Raw genomic sequence first — 21,300 nt, 5'->3', positions numbered from 1 at the left:
TGTCATGTTTCCTTAGGCTTTTCTTAGCTGTGACAATTTCTGAAACTTTCCTTGTTTCTGATGACAGTTTTGAGAAATAAACTGGTGTTTTGGAGAATGTCCCTCTGTGGGGATTTGTCTGATGTTTTTCTCATGACTAGACACAGGTTTTTGGTTTTTGGAAGAACACAACAGTAAAGTGCCATGCTTATCACGTGATATCAAAGGTACATGCCATCATTGGGACTCTTCTTAGCTGTGACACTTTCTCAACTTTAGGCGACTCTTAGCTGTTGATGTTAACCTTGATCACTTAGCTGAGGTAGCATCTATTATGTTTCTCCACTGTAAAGTAATATATTTTAAAAGAGATTATATTGAAGGTAAATTTTCTGGACATTTACACTGAGCTAAACAAATTCTAAACACTAATATTAGGTTCCACTAACTGATTGCTAATAAATGCTTTAAAGAAAATACAGTGAAGTGGAAAAAATAAAACTCCAAAAGTCTTAGCCTGAATATTCACCTAATAGAGGTGAAAGTGAATTTTTCCCTTGAACTATCTGTGCAATTAATTACAATAATCATCCACATACTTTGGATATTAAAGATCTTAGTCTTACTAATTGTCGTAAGAGGTAATTTCAATTTAAACTACCATTTTGCTTATTGCATTTCTATATTGCCCTCCACTAATCAATGAATACTGAATATTGAAATAATGTAAAAAACCTGATATATTTCCTGCTGGCTTTAACCGATTTGTCATAAATACATTTCTTGTATATGATTTTTAAATGTTTGCTAAATATTAAGAATTTCAATGTGTTTGGTTTTATAAAATTACATATCGAATGTGTATAATTTTTTACTACCATGTTCATCACACTTAATCTATATCCATATATTGTACTCCACCAATATTTATTAGTGGACAATAAAGAAGTTTTGAATGCATGAATACAACTTAAGAGGCACCACACTTGGTTATTTTGCAATGCCAGAATAACGGTGGGTATTCATAAATTGAATAGAGAATCCAGATTATGTTTCCATCAATTTAAGTTTTTCTGGGTTTTTTATTCCCCCTTCCTAGAATCAATTTTATCATTTTACCTATGTAAAATAATATACTTCTGGAAAATGCTAGAATTTTCACCATGTAACAGAATTTGAGCATGACAATAATGTAAAAATATTCAGAAGTCTCAAACTATAGATATCTTTGAGTTTTCAAAGTAAACAAAATACAGATGTTTTCATTTTACTATATTGTGGAAACCTATGGATGTTATTGTAAAATGCATATGCATTACACTGACTTTCTTAAAATGTTTTGAATTAATAAAGAATTCAACAATGTATCCTTAGAAAGTTATTGTTTCCTCATTGGTATGACACTATAGGAATAAAAGGTACACTTCTATGTTACTTAAATTGCTTATGCACTTGGGGGAAAATAAATTCTGGCTAGATTCTTTACATTGTTCTATAATGTTTTAATTAAAATTTTGCACCTTTTATCAAAAAATATATTGTTGAAATGACTTATGTTCTGAGAATTCAACTGAGAGATATATCATATTGAGTTCAAGTGATTCTCACCATTTCCATGGTTACAATAAATTCAAAGTTAAGTTCAGACTTGGGAAACAATTGTTCTAATAGAGATAAAACCATCCTGATCAGTCCTGTGCTATCCTCAGATCGGGATTAAAATAAAATGGGTTTCAACAGTAGAACGATTGTATAAAGTTGTGTAGCCTGAATACACAAAGGGAAATGAACTGAGGTAATTAGTTGGAGCTTTTAAGTAGCAAAAAATTATTTTTGCTTCCTGTTGTTTGAAGAGTCATTTCATTCTTCCACTCACTCTGCATTTGGATTGCATATCGTGCTAAACGATGAAAAGAGAGAGGCAATGCAAACGTATTGTCTAAGAATTTTATACTTAACCTCAAGAGTTTCGATTAGATGATCTAAGGATATTTTAACCTTGATAAGGGTTCCCATTTTTTACCATTTTATTTTTTATGAATAAATTAGAAGTTACGTTCTTCTAATATATCACCTCTCTCAACAGTGAAACACCACTTAGTAGACGCTGCCCCAACCAGTTAGGTAGTGGCAATTCCCAGATTGAGCGTTTAGCCCTCGCATTCCCAGGACGGTCCTGCTTGTGTTTATTCCCTCATATCTATTTCTCCGTTGAACTGTGAACAGGTCTTTTGAAAAGTGCAAAGCATTATGCCAATAAATGTCGGTATTGCTGGCACCTATCCGCTACCAGTTTTTTGGAAAGGGACGAGAGTTGGACTCCTGGAGGCAGATAGCTGAAGACTTTATTGGGCTGTGGTTACTATAACACGTAATCACCTCTTTAAAAAGCTGACGACAGGTGGGACTAAGTGAAAATGAATGGGCAGGTGAATAACAAAGTCCTTTGAAAGCAAGTAAATGACACGGCAATGAAGGGCACGCATGTCTATTGTGCAAATTCATTCAGTGGTTATCTCATAATACACTTGTCACGTCCTTATTAACACGAACCTGACCCACCGTGGACAAGAGAAACATAAGCAGCAAAAAGGAAGAGGAATACACACACGCGTGTCCATAATAAAACTCGCTCTTGGAGACTCAGGGCCAGCCGTGCACTGGAGACTTGACGACTTGCGTGGCTGTGACCTCCGCCCTGCAGCGTCTAGACCCTCGATTGCCCTCCACTGCGGCTCTGGAGGTCCCGACTCAGGGCATGGGAAAGAAATCCTCACTATCAGAAAACAGAGGGGCAATTTGCTGCTCTCCCTTTCCGGCCCAACCCGACACCCATCAAGTGGGTCCTTGCGAAGAGGCTTTCAGAAGAGGACCCCAAGGTCTCCCAGGCCCGCCCCGCCCCAATCACGCTCCGCTCAGCCCCCTCAACTTTTGGCCTCCGGGAAGTTCGCAACGTTCTCACGCTTGGCAGGAAGCTCCTGCCGAGGCTTCCGGAAAATCCTTTAAAAAACAGCGCGTGCGCCGGGCGGGGCTTGGTGAGCTCTCACCCCTATCTCCAAGTTCCGGGTGTTGTCGCGAGGGCTGGTCTACCTGGAACTTCCGGTTCCGGTCAGGCTCCGCGGTCTGGGCCTGATGATGCGGCCCCGGCTTCTGTGGGGCGCTGCGCGGTGCCTCTGGCCCCGCAGGGCAGTTGGCCCAGCCCGCCGGCCCCTGAGCTCCGGTAGCCCGCCGCTGGAGGAGCTGTTCGCCCGGGGCGGGCCCTTGCGGACCTTCCTCGAGCGCCAGGCGGGGTCTGAAGCCCATTTGAAGGTCAGGAGGCCGGAGTTGGCGGCAGTGATCAAACTGCTGAACCAGAAGGAGCAGGAGCTGCGGGAGACCGAGCCCTTGCTGCACGGTAAGAGCCGGGCCCCGGGGAGCGGCGTCAAAGCACATTCTTGACTCTTCGTTTGCCTTTTCCACTACCCACACTACCCGGGTTTGAAACTCTTACTCACTTGCAGCCGTTTTTATTTTGGATCAGAGGTAAGGACATCATTGCGTGCTCTCTGATCCCATCCTCTCCTGTGGGCTCAGTTGTGCTCCTTTGCCACGGTGCTCTGCCCCCTTTTACATGCTTATTAGTTGTGTATTCGGGCAAGAGATCATTAGCTCAGCAAGGATAAATAAGGCACTGTCCCTGTGATGGGTTCCACAGCGGTGTTTCTCAAAGTGTGGTGTGGAGACCCATCTGCAGTAGTATCACGGGCAGTGCTTGTTAATAGCAGACTTAGGGCTCAGAATCTCAGACCTAGACGTGCTTTTTTCTTTTTTTATTTTTAGACAGAGTTTCGCTCTGTCGCCCAGACTGGAGTGCAGTGGCGCGATCTCGGCTCACTGCAAGCTCCGCCTCCCAGGTTCACACCATTCTCCTGCCTCAGCCTCCGGAGTAGCTGGGACTACAGGCGCCCTAATTTTTTGTATTTTTAGTAGAGACGGGGTTTCACCGTGTTAGCCAGTCTGGTCTCGATCTCCTGACTTCGTGATCCACCCTCCTCGGCCTCCCAAAGTGCTGGGATTACAGGTGTGAGCTACCGTGCCCGGCCTAGATGTGCATTTAACAAGTTTCCCAAGTGATTCTGGAAAGGGGCTTAAGTGTCTGCATTACTATAAGCTCCCAGGCCTGCCAAGCTGCTGGTCCAGGCACCACTTTGGGTAGAAAGCTTCCACAGAGATTCGCAGTCTAGTGAGGGACATAATTAATTACCTGTAATATAGCTGATAAGAAAGCATAGATATAAATGTATGAATAAAGACCTAGGAGAGCAAGCACTTGTTAAACACTGGGGAGGTGTAAAGGCCCACCCATATAGGATATAATAATAGTTTAACTTGTATTGATCCCTTACTGTACTCCAGGGTTTATTTAGTCAGACACCACTAATTACTAAAAAAAATTACGGAAATAGCTTTTAGGTGCTTACAGTCTAGTAAGGGAGATGTGTAAGAAGTAAAAATATTAAGTGACTTTTATAGTTATAAAGATTAGTGTTTAACATCTGCAATAAACCCCAGAGCGTTATCAAAAACAAAGGCTGGCATTTAAGTGTATCTCGAAGGGTAAGCAGGAGGTTGTCTGTCAGATGGTGCAAGAGATTAAAGGCAGAGAGGTGACCAGCCTAGGTAAAGGTATAAATTGGGAAACTCAATATGACCTAAGTATAGAATAGGTAGGAGATGATAATGTCATAGAAACATGAAGCCAGAAAGACAGTTAAGAACCTTGCAAGACAAAAAATTTGGATTTATTTTTTATAGACCATGGAAAGCTGCATATGTTTTTAAGCAGAGAAGTCACGTCTTTGTAAAGAAAAGTTAATGGTGGCATGTGTTGAGGATGAATTGGAGTATTCTCCAGAAACCCTGGTGACTGACAGGCCAGGGAGGAGGCAGTTGAAACAATCCAAAGAAGAAATGGTGATAGGAATAGGTCTGACTCACAAAACATTCTGAGGAACCAATTAGGATTTAGTGGCTTATGTCCTGAGAAGGATGAAGGAGAGAGAGTTAATTCTAAGAAAAGTCTTAGGTTTCTGGCTTCAGCACATGAGTGGTACTGTTAATTAAGACGAAAGTATAAAAGTTGGACCAAATTTTTTTAAAAAATGAGTTTTGCAGTGAATGCCATATTAAGTTAAAAATACCTGTGAAAAGGAATTCCAATAAAGATATCTGTACTAGTCTAGGAGAAAAAATTACTGACAAAGGAGAAAAATTGAGCCCAAATAATCATAAGAGAGCTCTTGAGATATACAATACATGGTAAACTAAACCTTAGAAGTAGATGAGAACACTCAGGGAAAATTCATTAAGATAGAAACAAGTCTAAAAAGGCCAGAAATACATAGTATTTGAGGAGCAGGCAGAGAAGAAAGCTATAAAAGGTTGAGAAAAAAACAGCCAGAGCTTTGTGACCTTGAAGTAGATAAATAAATGAAGCTGTAGAAGCCAATTAAAGAAAATTTCAAGAAGTAAGAGATCCTTGGCCAGGCGTGGTGGCTCAAGCCTCTAATCCCAGCACTTTGAGAGGCCCAGGAGGGTGGATCACTTGAGCCCAGGAGTTCGAGACCAGCCTGGGCAACATGGCAAAACCCTGTCTCTACAAACAATGCAGAATTAGCTGGGCATGCTGGTGCGTGCTTGTGGTCCCAGCTACTTGAGAGGCTGAGGTGGGAGAATTGCTTGAACCCGGGAGGTGGAGGTTGCAGTGAGCCAAGATGGTGCCACTGCACTCCAGCCTGAGTGACAGCGCAAGACCCTGCCTCAAAAAAAAAAAAAAAATTCCTCAGTACCTGACATAGAAAGGTAAAACTCAACCTTTTCAGCTCACACTGAAGTAACTCTTTCGATTTGGCAATTTTGTTATTGGTAATTTGAATAAAAATAGTCTTGATATGATTATAGAATCCAATGTAACAGCTTGAGAAGTAAATTAGAGTTAACAGGAGAAAAGTAATAAAAATGGCATTTTATCTCCAGAAATCTAGGTGGGAAAAGAGGGGTGACAATAAGCAGCTACTCAAAGGGTTGAAAAGAATGGGATCCATTTAGAATAGGAAACCATAAACATCTTTGTAGGGAAAGGGGAAGGCGGGCACGTGGTAGGTGTCCAGTAAACATATGTTGATTTATAATATTCAAGAGAAATTAAAGAAGTAGTGTATTACCATTGGCTCTGAGTAACTCCTCATTCTAAACCCTTTAGAGCTGCACTATCCAATATAGTAGCCAGTTGCCACACAGCTGTTGAGCATCTATTTGTGGCTAGTCTGAATTGAGGTGTGTAAGTGTAAAATACATATAGATTTCAAACACTTGGTATAGAAAGTAATATTTTTATGTTAATTACATGTTGAAATAATATTTGGAGCATATTGGGTTAAATAAAATATAGTTTTTAAATTACTTCTAGACTCTAGTTCCAATCTCCTTATCTTTGCAGAACTGAAAGGCACCTTAGAGATCATCCAGCTCAGAACTTTCATTTCATTCTTGTCATAACTGAGAGAAGTTGAGCCTATTGCCCTAACAGTACCTTAGCGATTAAACTAGGGCTAGAATTCATTTTTGCTTTTCCTAACTCAACACATTTTCTATTCTACCAGATTTCTTCCATACCATATGCGTGCCAAAATAATTTTCAGCAGTGCTTCCTGTACTTACTTATTTCAGTTTTGCTGTTGTTATTCTCTCCTTGAGTTAATCTTTCTTTCCTTTTTCTGCCCATTCCAAAATCAACAGATTCCTTCAAGGTGCAACTGTTTTAATATTTGATCACATAGTGTATTAGTCTGTTTTCACACTGCTGATAAAGACATACCCAAGACGGCGTAATTTTTAAGAAAAAAAAGTTTAATAGACTCACAGTTCCACATGGCTGGGGAGGTCTCACAATCATGGTGGAAGGCAGAAGGCACTTCTTACATGGCAGCAGACAAGAGAACTTGTGCAGGGGACTCTTCTTTATAAAACCATCAGATCTTGTAAGACTTATTCACTATCACGAGAACAGCACGGGAAATACCTACCCCCATGATTCAGTTACCTCCCACAACAGGTGGGAATTGTGGGAGCTACAAATCAAAATGAGATTTGGGTGGGGACACAGCCAAACCATATCACATAGTGGTTTAGGTTATTTTTTGTTTTTCTCTTTTAGAAAAATATAAAGAAACTAAAATTATCTATAATGCTCTCTTGAGGGCAGGTCTTACATATGTATTATCCCAGTTCCCAGCACGGTTGGTTCTTAATAGAGAAGCATACAAACTGATACTTTGTAAGGGTTTGAACTTTCCATAGAGAGAATAATTTGTTAATAGCCAGAAATTTTTCCTTTCCTCCTCCTTTACATAGGCTGCATATCATCTATAGGGTAGAGGAATGAGAAAGTATGTTTTATAAGATAAAAATGAAAATTTAAAGATGAAACAACAATAAGGGTAAAGCCAGAGAGAGAGGAGTACTTCATATAAACATTCTGTGTACATTAGGCAGAGTCTAATAAATGTTTTTGGGTGGTTACTAAAATAGTAATGAAACATTTGCTTATAAGAGAATAAATAACTTTCTACTTTTTAATTGAATTTTAGTTTTACTGGTGTAAACTTCTGTATCCCTTCTGTCCATCTTATTAGCTAAATGCACTCATTGGTTTATTGTATAGTCTAAGTTGGAAGTCTAAAAGCATATTTATTAAAGTGCATATTTCATGGAGATGAAATTATGGAAGAGTTTAGCTTTTTTATATTTTTATAGAAATTTTTACTTGTACTTTCTTTTGTCAGAAAAAAAAACTTTATACTTACATGCTTATGAAAACTAATGTATAAAATGGTGAAATTGATTGAAAGGACATTTATTGAATGGCATTTATTGAAAGGACAAGATAGACATTTTATTTTTCTCTTCAGCTATAATAACCATAAAACTATTTCCTAGAAGTCTGCTGGCAGTTCAACACTAATTAAGGAAAACCTTAACTTCTGCCCTTTTTTTCCTAGATGAGAATGAAGATTTAAGGAAACTTGCAGAGAATGAAATAACTCTGTGTCAAAAAGAAATAACTCAGCTGAAGCATCAGGTATGGTATTTCTGCAAAGAATAAAGCATTTGTGCTATTCTTAGGCATTAACGTTTATTAAAGGTTTATAAAAACAAAGAAGTGACTAGCTTGTTACTGTTTAGAATAAATTGGGTTTTTAAAATTTATTTTCTAGATTTATTGAGATATAAATTGACCCCAAAATTGCATATATTTAAGGTATATGATGTGATGTTTTGATATATGCATACATTTTGAAATGATTATGACTATCAATAAACTGGCTTTTAAAGAACAAACTTCACGTGGTCCTGTTTTCATCATACTAAAAATACTGTACAGCTGTCACAGAAAGGTAACTGTCACAGTGATAGTATTTTCTGGAAAGGCAGCAAAATAGTGACGTATCTTCCCTCTGTTTTTTTTTTTAAAGAAGGTTGGAGGTAGACATGGGGCAGAAGAGGTTATATGAAAGGACTTCAAAAGTTTTTGGAAAACTGGAATTAAAAGATATATATAAACTTTAATGTATTGACATAAGTGCCACCATCAAGTTCAAGACACTTTTGTAAGCAAAAAGGTGATATACCAGCATTTAATGCATCCCTAAAGAACTGAGGGTCCTGGGAATTTAACCATGTCAATGTAGTCTTTTTTATATTATTAACTAAAGAACAATGGGTACCCTTTACACATTTTTTAAGATTAGGAAACAAAAAAAGGAGAAGCCAAATAAGGACTGTAACATGAATGCCTATGGATTTCCCATTGAAACTCTCAAAATTGCCTCTGTTGGATGAGAGGAATGAGCAGGAGCACTGGTGTAGGAGAGGACTCTGGTGAAGCTGTCCCTGGTATTTTGCTAAAACTCTGGCTGACTTTCTCAAAACCCTCCTAGTAAGCAGATACTGTTGGCCATCCAGAATGTCAATAAGCAAGATGCCTTGAGCATCCCCAAAACGACTATTGCCATGACCTTTGCCCCTAGCCAGTCTGCTTTTGCTTTGACTGGACCCCTTCCACATCTTGGTGGCCATTGTTTTGATTGTGCTTTGTCTCCAGGATCATACTGGTAAAGCCATGTTTCACTTGCAGTTACAATTCAAAGAAATGCTTCAGGATCTTGATCCAATTTGTTTAAAATTTCTATTGAAAGCTCTGCTCTTGCCTCCAGCTGATCTGCATGCAAAGGTTCTGGCACCCATCCAGAGGAAAGTTTGCTCACCTTTAATTTTTTTGTCCGAATTTTATAAGCTGAACCAGTTGAGATGTCTTTGTTGTGGCTATTGTTTCTGCTGTTAACCATCAGTCCTCTTCAATTAGGGCACAAATAAGATTAATTTTTTTCCTCACAAACTGATGTAGATGGTCTGCCACTGTGGACTTCTTCTTCAACATCATCTTGTCTCTACGTAAAACGAGTTCTCCATTTGTAAACTGCTGATTTTTTCAGGGCATTGTCCTCATAAACTTTTCATAAAGCATCAATGATTTCACCATTCTTCCACCCAAGCTTCACCAGCAATTTAATGTTTCTTCTTGCTTCAGTTTTAGCAGAACTGATACGCCCTTTTTAGTGCCTTAAACTAGAACCTGTAACTTGTTATAACAAGTAGCACGAGTTTATTTTGTTACAAAATAACTTTGAAATACAACTTCTTGAAGTCCCCTGGTACAGTGACAGTAGACCGTGAGCCTCAGGGCCAGGAATATTTATTTTGCATCTCTTACACTATTTAGAATGTCAGACCTAGAGTAAGCCCTGAGGATTTTAAGAATTGGATTACACTGCTTTGGTTATACATCCAGGAGAATTACAGAACATATAGAGTTAATGAAGAATAATTATATGAAATTAGAGCCACTCTTTGCTAATTCTGTAAAGCAGAGACTAAAGGTTGACAGCAGTTACCTCTGGGGATAAGTGAAAGAATGTGTTAGGTAAGGAAGGACCCAGGAAAGGGGGTACTTATTTTTGAGAATCTGCCTCCCCTTTAGCCAAATGTGAAAATTACTAAAAATTAATGTTCCTATAACCTATGTTAGAAGGCGAGAATTCCACTCTAAGGTGAAAAGTGTAGTGTAGCTCGCGTTTTACCAATTTTCTAAATTAAATTTTGTGTGAATAAGAAGGATATGTGTATTAAAGGTTTCTGTACAGTGTGTAGTAATCAACAAACAAGTAAAATCCATTTGTTCAAAATTTGAATGATAATGTTGTATTGGCATCGGCTAGAGAGATGGAAAAGTAGTAACTAGCATGGCTTCTGACCAGTGTCTAGTGTGATAGCAGTGTACTCAGGTATATTCAGGTTCAATTCTAGCTCTTCCACTTACTTTCGAGTTGGGTAATGTTGAGCCACTAGATTATTCAACCCCTGTAAAGTTAGTTTCACATCTTAAGGTAGAACTGTTAATAATACTTACCCCAGATTGTTTTAAGAATTAAAGTATGTACAGTGCTTAGAATGCCTGCCATATATTAAAGAACCAATAAAATGTTGGTAGCTTTTCTTATTAATTAACTTAATCTAAGAAGTCTTTGTTCTAGATCCCCTTGATTAGAAACATACTATTGTAATGGAGAGAAGACTGATCTAGGCACAAAGGTTTGTGTTCTTCTGCCTGCTTGGTCAGTAACTAACACTTTGCCCTTAAACAAGTCATTTAATCTCTGTTAACCTCTGTTTCCTTTACAAGTAAAATTAAAGAATTGGACCAGATAATCTCTAAGGGCCTTTTTAGTTTCAAAATTACAAGTTTATCTTCCATAATAAGAAATCTTAAAATAATACAAATGCAGTTTTGAGTGCTTTGGGTTTTCTGCCATACTAGGCCTTAAATTTCAATAGGATGGAGCTAGAATCTTCTTTTGCTTTCTACAACAGTGTAATTTCCTAATCACAGCAAGTACTTAGTTCTTATTAACAGAAGAGAGAACTGATACAAAGCATACAAGAACTCCAACAGACAATAAAACAAGCCTGAAGTTTTAGCTGAATCTTACAGCATTTTTATAATATAGTTGTAACAATACTTTATGGAAGTTACACATTATACAGTTCTAATTGGCAAGATGGTTGAACAGTACTCAGCAATATTAAATTATTTGCTTGGAGAAACTTAAGTTAAATATTTAAAATTCCTGAATCTAATCATTTAGCTTTTTATTTTTTGGTAAATTTTAAATCTTAATTATAGGAGGGGTGATATTTTTATATTTACAGATTATCTTACTTTTGGTTCCCTCAGAAGAAACAGATGAAAATGATTTGATCCTGGAAGTAACTGCAGGAGTTGGAGGTCAGGAGGCAATGTTGTTTACTTCAGAGATATTTGATATGTATCAACAATATGCCGCATTTAAAAGATGGCATTTTGAAACCCTGGAATATTTTCCAAGTGAAATAGGTCAGTAAACTATTCATTTTGTTTCGGGTAAAGTGTTTAGGAAAAGAGTTGGAAAGACCATGACTAGGCTTTAGAACTTATCTGTAAGGATGCTTATGTAGTTTTATGCTCATCCTTTACCTAATAAATTTGAAGGCAAATACAATAATTTTGAAATGACCTACAAAATCTCATGGAGAGTCTTTCAATAATACTAACCATTGAATTGCTAACAGTCTTTAAAAGTAGTCTTAGATATGTTACTGATGTCAATTGATTAGCCTCATACATGTTTTGTTTAGTACTTGTAAGCAGTAAAGATAAATATTAAAACACTAAATATTTTAATGTTTTACAGTCTCCATGTTTATCTCCTTTTATAACTTAAAAAATATACCTCAAGATTTTTAGTCTCCATGTTTATCTCCTTTTATGAGTTTAAAAATATAGCTCAAGATAGTAGATGTGATGATCAATTATTTATAAATGGCAGGAATAACAAAAATAATTCTATTTCCCTGTATTTTCAAGGTGGCCTTAGACATGCGTCTGCCAGCATTGGGGGTTCAGAAGCCTATAGGCACATGAAATTTGAAGGAGGTGTGCACAGAGTACAAAGAGTGCCAAAGACAGAAAAGCAAGGCCGCATCCATACTAGCACCATGACTGTAGCGATATTACCCCAGCCTACTGAGGTAAGGCATAAGCCCTTCTCCTTGGAATCCTGGGCCTAGCACAGTGCCTTGCCCCCAGAGTAACATTTAGAGTTTACTGAATTGAGTATCTATTTGGTCTTCGAAGCTTGTGTATTTTGAGTTGTATATTATCTCAGTCTAAAACATGTTATAATGTTAAAAATCAAGGATTTGTAAATGATACAATGTTGCATTGTCTATTAGTATCTTCCTAATAAGTAGTTACTGTGAGATCATCTCTGTGGGTGAAAATAATAACCTATTTGGTTGCCTTTATAATGACTTCTGCCTTGTGTGACTGGTTTATGGGGTATTAACAGTAACAATCCTATTTAACAAAGGTAATTAACAGAATTGCTGCTTCATAGCCCTGTTACATTAAAATTAAAGTATATTGTTACACTGTTCATAATGAGTATACTGTTTCTCACAAAGCAAATTCTCAGTCTATATTTTTAAGATAACTTAGTGTAGGAGTTCTGTTTTGCCTCATTTCCCTTCTGCTAAAAAGTGATAGGAGATATCTGACTTGTTTCAGAATGAAGTGTGAATGCTTTGAGAAGGAACTCTCAGTGGTTCCTATGCTAATTTTGGGAAAAAGTGCTATTGACTCTGTAATAGGTTTCATGGAGTTGCTTTCTTTAGGTCTTCATAGTTTCTTTAGATCTAATTTTTGTGTGAAGCGTAGATGAGAAACTAAACAGTTAAGGGAGAGAGTGAAGTAGAATAAATGGCAGGAGCCACACCTAGCAACCTAGTCACTTATGTTTAAGCATCTTGGGGTGGAAATTTTCAGGAAAAGATGAGACACTGAGGTCCATGTATCATCTTAATTCTTCTAGCAACCATAAGAGGGAGTCACACAGGGAAACATAGAGGTGGAAGGCCCAGGGAATGGTAGGATTCTTACCGCCAGCATTGCAGACATGTCACAGAATGGTTCTTAGTTGTTCATGAAACAGTGCTTTTGATGGTGGCTCCCAGGACAAAGCATTACCTTGACCTCAGATCCCAGTGTGTTGAGGAATTGAGACCCATGATTTCTTGGTCACTCCCATTTCCATTTGGTTCATCTTTGCCTCCAAACATGTTTGAAATAAAACGAAACAGACCCTTCCCACAGTTCTGAAGCTACCATTGTGTGTGTGTGTGTGTTTGTGTGTGTGTGTGTGTGTGTGTGGTTTTTTTTCCTGCTGCTAGGCTCTTTAAATTCAGAAAAATTTGAAAAAACCTTACCTTAGCTCACGCATTCAGTTCTAAAAGTAGGCAGAATTGTATCAAGTTCTACTGTTTCTTTGGTAAGAAATGGGTAAAGAGAAGCCAGGTTTTTGAGAACTAGAAAGGATTTGTTTTTCAAAACTGTACAATCCTGTACTATTTCGATTCCTTACTCTTCCAAAAAGCAAAACAGTTTTAAATTGGTATCCTTCTAGCTACTTTCTAGTCTTAAAATTAAACCTCCCAAATATATGAATTCTGTACATGTTGTGTATTTATAAATGGGTCGCTCTTGCCTTTATAAAGTCGGTACATATAACCTTTTAAAATACCAGTGTTTCTTCTGTATAGATTAATCTCGTGATTAATCCGAAAGATTTGAGAATTGACACTAAGCGAGCCAGTGGAGCTGGGGGGCAGCATGTAAATACCACAGACAGTGCTGTCCGGATAGTTCATCTTCCAACAGGTGTGTACTTATTCCTTCAAGATATGACACCAAAGAAATCAATTTTGGAATAATTTGACTAATTTTCCACTGAAATAGATCCTCGGTTACCAGAGAAATGTATACTACTAAGGATTGTTATTAAATACTTGATTTACTTAGAATCCTTACCTGATACTCTGGGCGATAATTGCAAGGCCAGGAAGAGGGAGGGATCCAAACTCAGGGAATGTCTGTATTAATGATTTATAGAAGGTGTGGATGGTCCTTCCAGGTGGAGTTCTGAGGTTTATACTTAAAAAGAAAATTCTCACAATGAAGTTATTATCATGGGTTCTTTATCAGAAAATGCTCTAAATCATTGGTTCTGAGCATTTTTGCAGGGGAGGGGAACATGGCCTCCTTTGAAAAAATGATATGAAAGCATTGTATAGTTTTGTATATAACTGCAGGGGCATCTTTCCATTAACTTCATTCACATACCTCCAGGGGATCTGATTCTAGATAGTTAGGCAAAGGGACTACATCCAAATCTTTAAGTCTCCAGTACACTGTAGGTTGAACTAAACGTCTTTCACAAGTATTACCACAGTGATTCACATGTGATAAAGCATATAGATAGCAAATCTCAGTTATCTAGAAGGGAAACAAGAATCTCTTACTATGACTGATTTCAAAGGGGCATAATCCCTATTAACTAATAGTGGTTGAGGCCAGTACTGGATTGTTATGATTTTGTTCTTTTAATTATGGGAGTATCCTTATGTTAAACTGGATGATGTCTTAGGTAATACAGAATACAAAACAGAAATTGGGGGAAAAAAATGGATAGCCTAAAAAAATTAAGTGATTTTCTCTAGTAATAGGATTTCTCATTTATCTTCGTTTCTATAAGTAGTTGTTACTTTTAAAACATGGTGGCTAGCTGAGGGGAAACAATCTGTATTAAATGATTTATGCTTATTGTTTAGTATGTATGCCTTCAGTATAGAAATACTTTGTGCTAGGCCGGGCGCAGTGGCTCACGCCTGTAATCCCAGCACTTTGGGAAGCTGAGGCAGGCGGATCACGAGGTCAGGAGATCGAGACCATCCTGGCTAACATGGTGAAACCCTGTCTCTACTAAAAATACAAAAAAAAAATTAGCCAGGCGTGGTGGCAGGCGCCTGTAGTCCCAGCTACTGGGGAGACTGAGGCAGGAGAATCGCTTGAACCCGGGAGGCGGAGCTTGCAGTGAGCTGAGATATCACCACTGCACTCCAGCCTGGGTGACAGAGTGAGACTCCATCTCAAACAAAAAAAAAAAAGAAATACTTTGTGCTATTTGTGCTATTGCTCAAACTTAAATTTTCAGTTTTCTGATAAACTCTGCAAAAGTGAAGTCTATAGTCTCTCCCTTTTTTATTAGAGTCCTGTTTTTTCCCCTTCATAAAGGAAGAAGAAAAAGGATGAGGAGGAAAAGGAGTATTCCTTGATAATAAGTAAAGAAGATTTTTCTATTAAAACTTTTTAATTCTCGTAATACTATTCAGGTGTTGTTTCTGAATGTCAACAAGAGAGATCTCAACTGAAAAATAGAGAGCTGGCTATGAAAAAGTTACGTGCAAAACTGTACAGCATGCATCTAGAAAAAGAAGCAAATAAAACACAGAATGCTAGAAAAATTCAGGTAAAAAATGAATTTTAAAAATGCTTTTAAAGGATCGAAATATTTTTATATAACTCAGCTTTTTAAAAAATAACTCGGTTTTTACATATCATATTTGTTTTAACCTGTGTTGAAAACAATTCAGGTAGTCTGAGGGCTATCCTTGTTTGATAGTAATCTTACACCTCTGCTCTGTTTTCTATATTCAAAGGTATTTTTCTCAGACTTTTAATCAGTTACTAAAAATAAAGATATATACTGAGTCCTCATTCATTTTTAATCCTTTGAAATTGTAATATGCAAGGAAGTTTGAAATCTAACTCAACTTGGCTTTCTTCCTGTTTGGTGTTTAATTTTTGTTGTCGTTGTTTGTTATTGAGATAGAGTTTCGCTCTTGTCACCCAGGCTGGAGTGTAGTGGCGCGATCTCGGCTCACTGCAACCTCTGCTTCCTGGGTTCAAGCGATTCTCCTGCCTCAGCCTCCTGAGTAGCTGGGATTATAGGTGCCCGCCACCACACTCGGCTAATATTTTGTATTTTTACTAGAGACGGGGTTTCGCCATGTTGGGCAGGCTGGTCTTGAACTCCTGACCTCAGGTGATCTACCCATTTCAGCCTCCCAAAGTGCTGAGATTACAGGCATGAGCCACTGCGCCCTGCCGGTATTTAATTTTATAACTACAGAGCCTTTTAAGAACTCCTCAATATGGGAAACTCACCACCTTGTTATCACGGAAGATGACTGCATTAATTCACAGAGATAATACGTATTCAGCGACTATAGGAATAGCAACTATGTGCCAGGCTCTATAGACATCATCACTGTGTAGTAGACACTGTATTTTGCAGATGGGGAAACTAGTTGCCCGAGGTCATAGAACATTGAAGTGGCTGAGGCAGGATTCAGATATTAATCTGATTTTAGAGCACATGTTCTTTTTTCTATATCATGTTCCCATGTCATTTGGGGATTCTAAGTGTTTAAAACCTGATTCTCGCATTTTGATTCATGTTATAAATCAAGAACTTAAGTCTTCAGATAAGTTAAATTTGTAGGTTTAAATTGCCCTGAATCTAACTGCATCTCATCTTTTTTTCTATATACAGATTGGAAGTAAAGGAAGATCAGAGAAAATAAGAACATATAATTTTCCACAGAACCGGGTCACAGATCACAGAATAAGCAAGACACTGCATGATCTTGAAACTTTTATGCAGGGAGATTATCTACTGGATGAACTTGTACAGTCATTGAAGGAATACGCCGATTATGAATCTTTAGTAGAAATTATTTCCCAAAAAGTTTAAGTTGATTTGTTATTTGTAGACTTTCGTAGCTTAGAAAAATTCTACAGCACATCCACATAGGGTGAAAATACCCTTATTCTCTTCAGAAACATGAGTTAACACAGTTGGAGGTAATATGTGTATTTTGAAGTCATAGATAATTTACACAGATCTCTCTCAATGCATTAGCAAAAATCATACAATATACAGATGGTCCTCGATTTACATTGTGGTTAATTCCCAGTAAACCCATCATAAGTTAAAAAAGCATATAACGTTAGCGACACAGCAGGCTCCTACTTAATGACAGCTTGACGTAACAATTTTCCAACTTTACCGTGATATGAAAGAGGCATGATTCGTAAGTCCTAAGGAGCTCCTCAGCTTGAAATGGGGCTGCATCCCTGTAAACCCATCATAAAGTCAAAAAATCCGAAAACCATCATAAGTTGGTGACCACCTGTAATCATGACGTAGTGGTAAATCTTGGACACTTCCTTATAATAAGTAGACAAAGGAAAATCATCCTTTGTCCTGTTCTATGTAAGTATTTAATGAATGATCAAAAATTCAGTTTAAATATTACAAAAAACTTTAAACAAGTAGTAGAAATGTGACAGTAAATACTGTATCCTGATAATCTAGTCAGGAGACAGAAACCATACCATTAACTTGAACAGGGATAATTTTAATATAAAAAACTGTTAACTGATAATGATATTAGCTTTTAAGAGAGATGAAAGAGAGCTACGATGTTCTAGGACTGAGAGTACCAAAGTTAAGAATACCCTTGAAAGGGGCTCCCCTTACCCATGGTGAAGTCAGGCCTAATGGAGAGAGAGTGGCTATAGCCTACTCAGTGATGGGGAAATTCCCTGTCTTGCCTTGGGCCAGAGCTGGTGTACAGCTGGTGGATCGGGTCTTAGAAGCAAAGAACCTCACACCCTCTACTGGTAAGCCAGAAGCCTCTTGCTAGGGTGTGAGCAAAACTTGGACAGGAACTCTCAGTAGATGTTTGTGTTTGTCAAGATTCTCCAGACAAACTCCCTTAAAAGGATTGGCTTGTGTGATGATTATTAAGTCTAACAAGTCCAAAAGCTGGAGTGTGAGGCAGGCGGCTGGAGACCCAGGAAAGCTGATGGTGCAGGTCCAGTCCAAAGGTATCTGTTGGAGGATTCTCTTGTTCTTGGAAGAGGACAGTCGTTTTTTCTCTTCAGACCTTCACCTGACTGGATCAAGCCCACTAACATTGAGGAGGGCAGTCTGCATTACTCAAAGTTCACTGATTTAAATGTCAATCTCATGTAAAAACACCCTCACAGAAACACCTAGCATAATGTTTGAGATTATAATTGGAAACTCAGAGCAGAAGTTAAATCTCTTAAAAAAATAAAGTATGACCCAGTAGCTAGGCACCCTGTGGCCTAGCCAAGTTGACACATAAAATTAACTGTCACAGTATCATCTTAGAAGCAAGAGAAGCCCCTTTATTCTGCAGTGCCCCTCTACCAACACCTACTGACAAAGAACATGGTGCTATCTGGCATGGGAGAAATGTTCAGTTTGCTGTGGCTTGAATATGTCCCCTCAAATTCAGGTGTTGCCAGTGTGACAGCATCAAGAGGTGGGCCCTTTAAGAGATCACTAGGCCATGAGGGATTCTCTCAGGACTGGGATGAAGGCCCTTAATAAAAGAGGCTTCAGGGAGCATCCTGCTAGCTTGCCTTCTGTATGTGAGAACACAGCAGGAAAGCCCTAGTCAACAAGTGCCAGCTCCTTGATCTTAACTTCCCATCCTCCAGAACTGTGAGAAATACATTTCTGTTCTTTACAAATTACCCAGTCTCCTGTATTCTGTTAAAGCAGCACAAAATGAAGATAACACACCTGAACACCTGAACATTCTTCACAAGGTAGTAAATGTACTGCTTTATTCTGGTCTCAGTATTGTGTGCTTACTAAGGAAATGAGAAAGGGTGGATGAAGGCATAGGATAAACAAGTTACTGCTAGACCTCTCACAATGCCATTAATGGTAAGACTATTTTTGTCATTCTTGTCTCTTCGGAAGCTAACACCATGTTGTAATAGGCACTAAATAGATGTCTAAAAACATACCTTAAGTGTTTGTCTAGAAATCTGGTGTATTGCTCAGAAAGAACCAAAATTCAACTTAATTTCAAAGGGCCTGAAGCCCTAGTTAATCAAAATTCATTAGTTTTTAATGGTACTACCACTCTCAAATTTAAAATGGCATCTTAAGTTCCCCTTCCTCGCGTTGGATTTATTGCTAAAACCTGTGATCCTTTTTAGTTCCATTACCACTGCTCTTGTCCAGAATTAACTTCCCAGACTACTTTAATAGTCACCTGACTTCTCCCCCGCATCCTATTTGCTGTCTAATTCTGGTTACAAATAAGTAACTGCCAAACTAATCTTTCTAAAAAGCAAGACTGATCTCGTCACTCCTTTGCTCAACAATGTAAAAGCTCCCATTGCCTCCCAAATAAAACCAGCTCTCCACTGTGTATACATCCATGATCTGTATCCAGCATCATTTTGTATTAGCTCACTTTACACACCACCCCCCATGCCACATCAAATTAATTTATCTTAATAAATGCAACTGCATTTACCCTTTCCCTTATTTTGTTCTTTATGTTGTAGAAGGCCTCCTTTGTGCCCGTTTCTTCAGAAGACATCCCCTACAGCCATGGTTCTCATCCAGAGGGCCTCTGGCCCCCAGGAGACATCTGGCAGTGTTTAGAGACAGTTATCAACTGGAAGACAGAATAAAAGAGATGCTGCTAAACACCCTACAATTATCTGGCCCAAAAGTGCTGAGGTTAAGAAGCCCTGTCCTACAGATTATTCCCTTATCCTGGTACACAGAAGTAACTCTAAGAAAATTTCCACAATTTCCTTTTTGAGATGGAGTTTCACTCTTGTTGACCAGGCTGGAGTGTAATGGCGTGGTATCAGCTCACTGCAACCTCCGCCTCCTGGGTTCAAGTGATTCTCCTGCCTCAGCCTCCCAAGTAGCTGGGATTACAGGCACCCACCGCCACGCCTGGCTAATTTTTTGTATTTTTAGTAGAGATGGGGTTTCACAATGTTGGCCAGGCTGGTCTCGAACTCCTGAGATATGCCCGCCCAGGCCTCCCAGGTGCTGGGATTACAGGCGTGAGCCACCACGCCTGGCCAAAATTTCCACAAATTTAAATGTATTTGACTCATCCAGTGTTCCACATAGCTTTATTTTATACACCTTACCCCCACAGACATGCCTCATGATTGGTATTCAGAAATTATTTACTAAACACCTATTATGGCTATTAATGTGGCAAGCTCACAGATAAGCACAACGGCTGATATCATGTCCCATTTATTTCCATATATCCCACTGTTTTGCATGTGGTAGGTCTGCGATAAGAATTTTATGAAAGAATGAGGGCAGTTCTCTCTGCACTTCATGTTCCACCTAAACACCCAACAACTGATTGATGCTAATTTGAAAAATGAGGTGTATACATCTACTGGCATCTAGTAAAATTCAGAATGTCCCCCTGCCCTTTATTTTTTGGTCACCAGGCTGGAGTGCAGTGATGCGATCTCAGCTCACTGCAACCTCTGCCTCTGGGCTCAAGCCATCCTCCCACCTCGGCCTCCCAAGTAACTGCGACTACAGGTGTGCACCACCATGCCCAGCTAATTTTTGCTTTTTTTGTTTTTGGTAGAGATGGGGTTTCACCATGTTGACTCCTGGGGTCAAGCAATCCTCCTGCCTGTGACTCCCAAAGTGCTGGGGTTACAGGATTGAGCCACCATACCCCGCCAGAGTGGCCCTAAGTTTCTCACTTAGATGAGAATTAGCAGGTGCCAGTGAACCGAACATATTGACAGTTACGAATAATATAATTAAAGCTCAAACATCACTTAATGTCAATGATTCAGTAACCCAATAAGCTGAAAAAAACTGACAAATTATTCTAGCATGCAACAAAACATGCTTGGTTCTTTATATTACATTATGACAGAAATTTTGATTTCTCCAATAATCTATCAGCCTTTTTCTGGAGAATAAAAAAACTGCTGAAGAACAAATCTAAGCTGAGGATAAGATCCAAAGGTTGTATTCCAGATGCTCAACTAATTTAATGAGCCAGGCGCAGTGGCTCATGCCACCCAGCACTTTGGGAGGCCAAGGAGGACGGATCAGTTGAGGTCAGGAGTTCAAGATCAGCCTGGCCAACAAGGTGAAAGAAACCCTGTCTACTAAAAAATATAAAAATTCACCAGTCGTGGTAGTGCATGTCTATAATCCCAGCTACTTGGGAGGCTGAGGCAGGAGAATCGCTTGAACCAGGAGGCAGGGGTTGCAATGGGCCAAGATCGCACCACTGCACTCCAGTCTGGGCTACAGAGTGAGACTCAGTCTCAAAAACATAAAAATAAAAAATAATGTAATGAGAACCCTTGCCTGCTTCAAATTTTGTATTTCTGCCAGCATCTGAAAATAAAAGGTGAATACAGTTATCTCTAAGGTCAAATTGTGA

The 21,300-nt window shown here is 38.6% G+C and overlaps 1 protein-coding gene across 5 annotated transcripts; it reads left to right on the top strand.

Annotated features, from left to right (window-relative positions):
- The first annotated feature begins 3,090 nt into the window (after positions 1-3,090).
- MTRF1L (mitochondrial translation release factor 1 like) lies at positions 3,091-18,583 on the top strand. Of its 5 annotated transcripts, XM_074037300.1 has the most exons (8): positions 3,091-3,373; positions 8,019-8,098; positions 10,611-10,668; positions 11,312-11,470; positions 11,981-12,144; positions 13,714-13,831; positions 15,343-15,479; positions 16,566-18,583. In XM_074037300.1, exons 4-8 carry the CDS (start codon positions 11,374-11,376, stop codon positions 16,764-16,766), a joined length of 717 nt encoding a protein of 238 aa, XP_073893401.1. In that variant the 5' UTR covers positions 3,091-3,373; positions 8,019-8,098; positions 10,611-10,668; positions 11,312-11,373; the 3' UTR covers positions 16,767-18,583. The 5 variants fall into 5 exon arrangements, 4 of the variants coding, with proteins under 4 accessions (XP_073893401.1, XP_065399671.1, XP_005552224.3 ...); XR_012433550.1 differs by lacking the exon at positions 10,611-10,668 and having other exon boundaries at positions 11,287-11,470; positions 15,245-15,479; XM_065543599.1 differs by lacking the exon at positions 10,611-10,668.
- Positions 18,584-21,300: the final 2,717 nt, after the last annotated feature.

Source organism: Macaca fascicularis, chromosome 4 (assembly GCF_037993035.2).
Source record: "Macaca fascicularis isolate 582-1 chromosome 4, T2T-MFA8v1.1".
In the NCBI taxonomy this organism is placed as follows: domain Eukaryota; kingdom Metazoa; phylum Chordata; class Mammalia; order Primates; family Cercopithecidae; genus Macaca; species Macaca fascicularis.
Note: the sequence above shows the minus strand (reverse complement) of the source record. Positions and strands in the feature narration are given on the sequence as shown.

Excerpts from the sequence above, each read along its gene's own strand:
- MTRF1L (XM_005552167.4), top strand. The coding sequence starts at position 3,112 with ATGATGCGGCCCCGGCTTCTGTGGGGCGCTGCGCGGTGCCTCTGGCCC. Across the intron at positions 3,374-8,018 it reads GACCGAGCCCTTGCTGCACG|ATGAGAATGAAGATTTAAGG; the intron begins GTAAGAGCCGGG and ends TTTTTTTCCTAG. Across the intron at positions 8,099-11,286 it reads TAACTCAGCTGAAGCATCAG|ATTATCTTACTTTTGGTTCC; the intron begins GTATGGTATTTC and ends TTATATTTACAG.